This window comes from Plecotus auritus (assembly GCF_963455305.1).
Source record: "Plecotus auritus genome assembly, chromosome: X".
NCBI classification, from domain to species: domain Eukaryota; kingdom Metazoa; phylum Chordata; class Mammalia; order Chiroptera; family Vespertilionidae; genus Plecotus; species Plecotus auritus.
In genome coordinates, this window is record NC_137784.1 from 20,318,238 (window position 1) to 20,327,950 (window position 9,713).

The 9,713-nt window shown below is 47.9% G+C and overlaps 1 protein-coding gene across 1 annotated transcript; it reads right to left on the bottom strand.

The window, feature by feature from the left end:
• Nucleotides 1-7,592: 7,592 nt before the first annotated feature.
• Nucleotides 7,593-8,654, bottom strand: LOC308239997 (casein kinase I-like; the record flags this gene model as incomplete). The annotated part of the gene is made up of 1 exon (XM_080652904.1): nucleotides 7,593-8,654. One exon carries the CDS (start codon nucleotides 8,652-8,654, stop codon nucleotides 7,593-7,595), a length of 1,062 nt encoding a protein of 353 aa, XP_080509030.1.
• Between the last annotated feature and the right edge of the window lie 1,059 nt (nucleotides 8,655-9,713).

Below are 9,713 nucleotides of genomic sequence, written 5' to 3' on the forward strand. Positions count from 1 at the left end.
AGAAATAGATTAAGCTAAATATATGAGACAAAGGGATGCTAGTCCTTCAAGATAACTTTTCTTCATTTTCCTTACAAGCAATGATACATTTTAATTTAGCTTTTCTTTTTAAAGACTTTATCATAAATGTAACACACATGCGAAGAACTGCACAAATAGTATGTATAGTACAATTATACTGTATGTCACAAAGCAAGTACCCATGAAACCACTCTAAAGTTCAAATTTATAATATTAGCACTACCCATGTGCCCCACATGTCACTTTACCTTGGTCACAGGTAACCACTCCCCTTATTTGTTTACATGTTAGCAAAGAAAAATGCATTCCCTGTGTTTCCAAATTTATATTCGTATAATTTTTGTATCGGCCTTCTGTCATTCAACATTATATTTGTATTTTACCTGTGTTGTTGCTTGTGCCCATAATTCTTCTTTTCATTACTTTGTAGTATTCCATTAAATAAACATGAAAAAATTGGGGGGTTATCCATTCTATTATTGATAAATGTTTCTGTGGTTTCCACTAATTGACATAATGAGTGTGTATGAACATTCATTTTCATGTGTACTGGTAGGCACATGCCTACATTTCTGGTAGGTATATTTCAAGAGAGGAAATGTTGGTAATAATGCCAAAATATTTTCCAAAGTGACAAAGAGCAGGACATGGGAATTGCCTTTTTTATCATTTTGCTAACATTTTAAATTGTCAGTAATTTTGATATTAGCTATTCCAGGAGTGTAGCAGTATCTCATATTTTAATTTGCATTTCACTTGTGCCTAAATGAGTTTGAGTCCCAGGCTATATGTTTATTGGCTATTTGGATATCATCTTTCATAACATATTTTTAAAAATCTATTTTCTAAATAAAATTATTTTCTAATTGTTGGTTGTAGGGGAATAAGCAATGCCAAAGATTTATGTTTCTGGGCCCCTGTCCTTCACTTCAAGCAAATATTGTTGGCCTTCAGAAAGACACCTGTGATATTAGTTATTAGATATTAGTTCTACACTGTATTAGTTATTTGCAGTTGGCAGATTAATTTTAATGACCTCACCCACCATTTCTAGAACACTTCTGCTTCATTTGTATATATCAGTCTATTTCAAGAGACCCGGTACACGAAATTTGAGCACTGAGGGGGGTGTCCCTCAGCCCAGCCTGCACCCTCTCCATTCTGGGACCCCTTGGGGAATATCTGACTGCCGGTTGAAGCCCGATCCCAACCTCTCACCTGCCTGCCAAACTGATCACCCCCTAACCACTCCCCTGCCAGCCTGATCAACACCTAACTGCTCCCCTGCCGGCCCAATTGCCCCCAACTCACCTCCCCTGCCAGCCCGATGGCCCCCAACTGCCCTCCCCTGCCAGTCTGGTTGCCCCCAACTGCCTTCCCCTGCAGGCCTGATCCCCCCCAACTTCCCTCCCCTGAAGGCCTGGTCGCCCCTACCTGCCCTCCTTTTCTGGCCCAATCACCACCAATGGCCCTCCCCTGTCAGCCTGGTTTCCCCCAACTGCCCTCCCCTGCCAGCCATCTTGTTGCAGCCATCTTTGACCACATGGAGGCAGCCATCTTGTGTGAGGGAGTGAGGGAGTTAATTTGCATATTACTTCTTTATTATATAGGATAAAAGTCTAAGTGGCCATTCAACCATTTGACCAGTCACTATGACATGCACTGACCACCAGGGGGAAGACACTCAATGCAGGAGCTGCCCCCTGGTGGTCAGTGTGCTCCCACAGCATGAGTGTCGCTCAGCTGACTGGTGGGCACCAGACATCAGACTCACAGCTGGCAAGCACCACTGTGGTGGTGCCAGCCTCTCCCATGGACACTCCCCCTGTGCACCCCTCCCCCATTTGGACCAGGACCAGGATCCAGACCAGCATCGGGATTAACTGGGCACGAGCTGACGGCCACTTCTCAGTCATGGGCACGCTGGTATCGCCCTAAGATGGGTGCATGGAAACCTCAGGGGAGCAGCAGCAAGCCTACCGAGTGGTGGCGGCAGCAGGCACAGCGGGGCCAGGATGAGCGGGAGTGGCACAGTGACTGACCGGGGCTCAGGCTCCTCCCTGGCCACCTGTTGCTTCGCGTACTACTACATCCTTTGGGGAGTGTGAGGAGGGGGATGCATGGGGGGAGTGTGAAGAGTGCATGGGGGGAGTGTGAGGAGGGGGAGTGCATGGGGAAGTGTGAGGAGGGGGACTGCATGGGGGGAATGAGAGGAGGGGGATGCATGGGGGGAGTGTGAGGAGGGAAAGTGCATGGGGGGATTATGAGGAGGGGGAGTACATGGGGGGAATGAGAGGAGGGGGATGCATGGGGGGAGTGTGAGGAAGGGGATGCATGGGAGGAGTGTGAGGAGGGGGAGTGCATGGGGGGAATGAGAGGAGGGGAAGTGCATGGAGGGAATGTGAGGAGGAGGAGTGCATGGGGGCAGTGTGAGGAGGGGGAGTGCATGGGGGGAGTGTGAGGAGGGGGAGTGCATGGGGGAGTGTGAGGAGGGGGAGTGCATGGGGGGAGTGTGAGGAGGGGGATGCATGGGAGAGTGTGAGGAGGGGGATGCATGGGGGCAGTGTGAGGAGGGAAAGTGCATGGAGGGAGTGTGAGGAGGGGGATGCATGGGGGCAGTGTGAGGAGGGAGAGTGCATTGGGGAGTGTGAGGAGGGAAAGTGCATGGGGGGAGTGTGAGGAGGGGGAGTGCATGGTGGGAATGAGAGGAGGGAGACTGCATGGGGGGAGTGTGAGGAGGGAAAGTGCATGGGGGGAGTGTGAGGAGGGGGATGCATGGGAGAGTGTGAGGAGGGGGACTGCATGGGGGCAGTGTGAGGAGGGAAAGTGCATGGAGGGAGTGTGAGGAGGGGGATGCATGGGGGCAGTGTGAGGAGGGAGAGTGCATTGGGGAGTGTGAGGAGGGAAAGTGCATGGGGGGAGTGTGAGGAGGGGGAGTGCATGGTGGGAATGAGAGGAGGGAGACTGCATGGGGGGAGTGTGAGGAGGGAAAGTGCATGGGGGGAGTGTGAGGAGGGGGATGCATGGGAGAGTGTGAGGAGGGGGATGCATGGGGGCAGTGTGAGGAGGGAAAGTGCATGGAGGGAGTGTGAGGAGGGGGATGCATGGGGGCAGTGTGAGGAGGGAGAGTGCATTGGGGAGTGTGAGGAGGGAAAGTGCATGGGGGGAGTGTGAGGAGGGGGAGTGCATGGTGGGAATGAGAGGAGGGAGACTGCATGGGGGGAGTGTGAGGAGGGAAAGTGCATGGGGGGAGTGTGAGGAGGGGGATGCATGGGAGAGTGTGAGGAGGGGGACTGCATGGGGGGAGTGTGAGGAGGGAGACTGCATGGGGGAGTGGGAGGAGGGGGATGCATGGGGGGAGTGTGAGGAGGGGGAGTGCATGGGGGGAGTGTGAGGAGGGAAAGTGCATGGGGGGAGTGTGAGGAGGGGGATGCATGGGGGCAGTGTGAGGAGGGGGACTGCATGGGGGGAGTGTGAGGAGGGGGACTGCATGGGGGGAGTGTGAGGCGGGGGATGCATGGGGGGAGTGTGAGGAGGGGGACTGCATGGGGGGAGTGTGAGGCGGGGGATGCATGGGAGGAGTGTGAGGAGGGGGTGTGCATTGGGGGAGTGTGAGGCGGGGGATGCATGGGGGGAGTGTGAGGAGGAGGTGTGCATTGGGGGAGTGTGAGGCGGGGGATGCATGGGGGAGTGTGAGGAGGAGGTGTGCATTGGGGGAGTGTGAGGCGGGGGATGCATGGGAGGAGTGTGAGGAGGGGGAGTGCCTGGGGGAGTGGGAGGAGAGGGAGTGCATGGGGGGAGTGTGAGGAGGAGGAGTTCATGGGGGAGTGGGAGGAGGGGGATGCATGGGGGGAGTGTGAGGAGGGGGAGTGCGTGGGGGGAGTGTGCAGGTTACAACGAGGGACCCCACGGATTCGTGCACCTCTAGTAGCACTACCAAGAGCTATTGTAGGAACAGGCATACTTTTCTTATGCCACATTAATCTATTTTCTAGTAGGCTATCCTTGTTGTGCCCAGTTTCAAGCTACCTCTCTCTATATTCCCTATCACGGGAGCTTCCAGACTTCTGATTCTTATTCAATATTTGTGATCCTCTAAGACCGTGGTCAGCAAACTGCGGCTCGCGAGCCACATGCAGCCCTTTGGCCCCTTGAGTGTGGCTCTTCCACAAAATACCACGGCCTGGGTAAGTCTATTTTGAAGAAGTAGCGTTAGAAGAAGTTTAAGTTTAAAAATGTGGCTCTCAAAAGAAATTTCAATTGTTGTACTGTTGATATTTGGCTCTGTTGACTAATGAGTTTGCCGACCGCTGCTCTAAGGCAGTGGTTCTCAACCTTTCTAATGCCGCGACCCTTTAATACAGTTCCTCATGTTGTGGTGACCCCCAACCATAAAATTATTTTCATTGCTACTTCATAAATGTAATTTTGCTACTGTTATGAATCGTAATGTAAATATCTGTGTTTTCTGATGGTCTTAGGTGACCCTGCTAGCGGTTCTCAACCTGTGGGTCTATAGCAGCGGTTCTCAACCTGTGGGTCGTGACCCACAGGTTGAGAACCGCTAGCAGGGCTGCCTAAGACCATCGGAAAACACAGATATTTATATTACGATTCATAACAGTAGCAAAATTACAGTTATGAAGTAGCAACGAAAATAATTTTATGGTTGGGGGTCACCACAACATGAGGAACTGTATTAAAGGATCGCAGCATTAGAAAGGTTGAGAACCACTGCTCTAAGGCAAGGGTGGGGAACCTGTTTTCTGCCAAGGGCCATTTGGATGTTTATAACATCATTCACGGGCCATAAAAAATATCAACTTAAAAATTAGCCTGCTATGCTCTAACCAGTTTTGCTCAGTGGATAAGAGTGTTGACCTGTCTGAAGGGTCCACGGTTTGATTCCAGACAAGGGCATGTACCTAGCTTATAGGCTTGATCCCTGGCCCTGGTCGGGGCACGTGGAGGAGGCAACCAATCGACGTGTCTCTCTCATATCGATATTTCTCACTCTCTGTCTCTTCCCTTCCCTTCCACTCTGTCTAAAAATCAATGGAAACATATCCTTGGGTGAGGATTAACCAAAAAAAAATTAACCTGCTATATTTGGTCAAACATGTTATTAACTATTCCCTGATGACTTGGCAGGACCAGACCAAATGATTTCATGGCCCCAGATGGCCCGAGGGCCAGACTGACAGTCCCCACCCCTGCTCTAAGGCCAACCAAAAGGAGAAAGGAGGCTAACAGACTAGAATCAGGCTCCTATCAATATTTCTATCTTCTGGGTCAGTTGTCTTTCCTTCTCAATGCGTGACACGTGTTGGATTTTATTTTATTTTATTTTTTCTTACAGAAACAGTTTTTGGTTTTTAATGAACTTGTAAACAAAAAAGCTCCCATTTCAAAAAACCCCCACAAAATCCCAGATCATATAGATGTTTACAATAACTACATTTATCTAAGCAACATACATACATATTCAGTTTTAAGATGTTAACTAAATTTCTGTGACAAATATGCTTTTTTAAATACTAAGAACATTATAGACTTAATGCAGAGTCCTACAAATAATCTAATAGTCACTAAGTTTTTCTTAAGTCTTCACTTTAGAAGCTGTTATTTCTAGCACAGGTAAGCAGGGAGTCTTTCATATGCTCAAACACTGGAATCTTTGGTTGCTACCATATCAGCTGGCTTGCAAATAAGAAGCCAACCATTTTAAGAATGTTTTAAGCCCTGACTGGTTTGGCTCAGTGGATAGAGCATTGACCTGCAGACTGAAGGGTACCAGGTTTGATTCCAGACAAGGGCATGTACCTAGGTTGTAGGCTTGATCCATGACCCTGGTCGGGGCACGTGGAGGAGGCAACCAATCGATGTGTCTCTCTCATATCGATATTTCTCTCTCTCTGTCTCCCCCTTTCCCTTCCACTCTGTCTAAAAATCTATGGAAACATATCCTCGGGTGAGGATTAACCAAAAAAAAAAAAATTAACCTGCTATAGTTGATCAAACATGTTATTAACTCTTCCCTGATGACTTGGCAGGGCCAGACCAAATGATTTCATGGCCCCATATGGTCCAAGGGCCAGACTGACAGTCCCCATCCCTGCTCTAACCAAAAGGAGAAAGGAGGCTAACAAATTTGACTAGAATCAGGCTCCTATCAATATTTCTATCTTCTGGGTCAGTCATCTTTCCATCTCAATGCCTGACACGTATTGGATTTTATTTTTTCTTACAGAAACAGTTTTCAGTTTTTAATGAACTTGTAAACAAAAAAGCTCCCATTTCAAAAAAATAACAACACAAAATCCCAGATCATATAAGATGCTTACAGTGACTACATTTATCTAAGCAACATCCTATATAATATCCTATATAATAAAGAGCTAATATGCTAATTAGTCCGAACAGCAGAATGACCATCCAGACAACATTCCAGATGAAGCCAGGGCTCAAGGGCTGGCCAGAGCTGCCAGGGGCTGTGAGGGCCAGCCAAGGCAGCTGGGGCTGTGAGGGCCGAGCCCCTTGCACATTTTTTGTGCATCGGGCCTCTAGTACATATATATTCAGTTTTAAGATGTTAACTAAACTTCTGTGACAAATATGCTTTTTTTAAATACCAAGAACATTAAAGACTGAATGCAGAGTCCTACAAATAATCTAATAGTCACTAAGTTTTTCTTAAGTCTTCACTTTAGAAGCTGTTATTTCTAGCACAGGTAAGCAGGCAGACTTTCATATGCTCAAACACTGGAATCTTTGGTTGCTACCATATCAGCTGGCTTGCAAACAAAAGCCAACCATCTTAAGAATGTTTTAAGCCCTGACCGGTTTGGCTCAGTGGATAGAGCATCGGCCTGCGGACTTAAGGGTCCCAGGTTTGATTCCGGTCGGAGGCATGTACCGTGGTGTACAAGGTGCTTAACCTTGACTGTTTTTTAAAACTACTTTAAGTATGCAGGCACATACCCAGTAAGGAGTGTGCAGGAGGCAGCGGATTGATGTTTCTAACTCTCTATCCGTCTCCCTTCCTCTCTGTGAAAAAAATCAATAAAATATATTAAAAGAAAAAAAAAAAGAATGTTTTAAGTGAACAACTTGCAAACCCAACCCAGGGGTGGATAAACCCTATAAATGCACAATTGTGAGCATTTACAACCATCAAAACTGTGGCTGAAGACTGTTCACGCCGTTTTGAAATGAGATCTCAAAGCAGTATAACTCAAAGAAAAAGATTTTAACAAAAAATTGGCATATGCACAATTTCTCCACCAATTTGTGATGTAAACCATTTAGTTAACTTTTACACTTGAAAAAAAAAATGCAATAGAGAACTGGACACCATGTTTCACCATCTCAATTAATATTCACAATAACAGCAGCTACAACTCGGGACGCAGCATCTCCTATGCTGCCCAAAGCCAGTTTATACTGAAATTAAGTTCTTTACATCAAGTAAATGGTTATCTACAACCACTGGCTCGTGTCCATATGAACTAAAATTTCTAGATTTGGGGAGAAACAAATGCTGCTGCGATCATCTATTCCTTGTTTCATGCTTAGAAACCTGTAGGGGGTTGGGCCTGCTGACCCTGCCCACTTGAGGAGGCTGCCTGCTGTGCTGCTTTCTGCTTTAACATCGCCCAGTCAAATGTGTAGTCATAGTGGTGGTCCAGGGTTCTGAAAAGAATGCGGAATAGCTGCCTCAGATACGAGTAATCCGGGGCTTCCTCGAAGCGCAGGCCGCGACAATAGTTTAAGTACATGGCAAATTCTGCAGGAAACCCCTTACATAAAACTTCTACTGGAGTGGCCATCTTCCTTTCACAAATCTTTTCATTTTTCTGTTTCTTTGTTGCAGACTTTATCCCTTGCCATGGCAGGCTGCTCCTATTAAAATACATCAAAACATATCCTAAGGATTCCATGTCGTCCCGGCGACTCTGCTCAATACCAAGATGTGCGTTGATGCTAGCATACCGGGCAGTGCCAGTGAGATCTTTATCTTCTCTGTATGGTATGTGTTGCCTTGTCTTGTTGTCTCTGTACTTTTTGGCCAAACCAAAATCAATAAGGAACAACTGGTTTAAGTCTGACAAAGATGTGCCCTGAGAAGTACTAACAGTCACACTTCTTTTCCTCTTCCCCACTGGAGATTCTAAACACTTACTACAATGACACCCGACGCCCATTACGAAGTTATCGGGTTTAATGTCTCTGTGTATGAAGTTCTTTGAATGCACATATTCAATTCTACTAATCATCTGGTCAGCTAACATAAGTACGGTTTTCATGGTGAACCGTCTCGAACAGAAATTAAAGAGATCTTCCAGGCTGGGCCCAAGAAGATCCATGACCAGCACATTATAGTCTTTTTCCTGCCCGTACCACCATGTGCGGGGGATGCCGACCCCGCCCCTAAGGATCTTATAGAGCGTGCTCTCGTACAGCAGCTGCGGGTGCCTGGCCTTCTGAGACTCTAGTTTCACCGCCACCTCCTCGCCACTGGTGATGTGGATCGCCCGATAAATGTCCCCGAAGGACCCGGCCCCGATCTTCCTTACCAGTTTGTATTTTCCCCCGACAATGAACTCGGCCTTGGACTCGCTGCTGCTCGCCATCTTGGGAGACAAAGGCGGAGACTGGGGCCTAGCCCGGACACCTCGGAGACGAAGGACGCGGGCCTCTGGGCTGGTCCCCTGAGCAAGGCTGCGGAGGAGGGGGGCGGCAGGGAATCGAGCACGACGGTTTATGGCGTCACAGGGCCCCCCCCCGAATTCACCGAGGGGAACTGATCGCCGCCTCGCAGTCAGGTCTCTTCGTGCTACGCAGAAGTTTGTGCGGGGTGCTCACGGCTCTCGGGCTGGGCCACTGGTGCCCCGGTGGCCGCCACTGCCTCGCTGTCGAGGCGACCACGTCGTGGGCTGGAAAAGGGGCGCGGAGAGTTAGGGCGGTGAGATCGCTGCCACCACTGCCGCCCGGGCTCCGGCCTGGAGGGATCTCTGTTACTCCACCGACGCCACCATCTTCTTACTCGGGCGCCAGCCAAAGCGAAATGACCCCCGCCCTCGTCCCCGAAAAACCGTTACTCCACGGCGCAAAGCACTCTGGGAGAATGGATTTTCTAAGCGTGCTCACCCTTCTCAGCTTTGAATGGGACCCTCATCACAGACCTTCAGTTTTCTCCTTCCCGCAATTATGCACAAAGCCCTTGGTACATCTGGCCTTTCAAACATGACACATGTTTTTACTTTCTAGCCCTTCTGGGACACTGCTTTTCAGATCTACTGGTCCATGAAGCCAGCTGTTTACTCCATATTTGCCCATGTTCTGACATGATGCTTAAACACTCACAATGCTTAAGCTCCTTAGTCTTTCATTTTTGTGATAATATACTGTCCTAATTTCATCCTATTTTTCAGAATTCTTTATATTTTTTTTCTCTTTTAATAGGGCTTCTTTCTTTTGCCATCCCCTAAATGTATATACCAAGTCCTTTGAAAAGCAAAATTGTCATAATTCCATTAATTATTTTTTCCACTGACTACCTAAACCTGGCTTCAAAGTTCAGATTTCTACCTGAATTATGGGTCTCTAATTCTAATTGCCAATGGGTCACAAATCCAAAACTGTCAACCTAACATTACCTGTATTTCTCAATTCAATATTTTAATGTCATC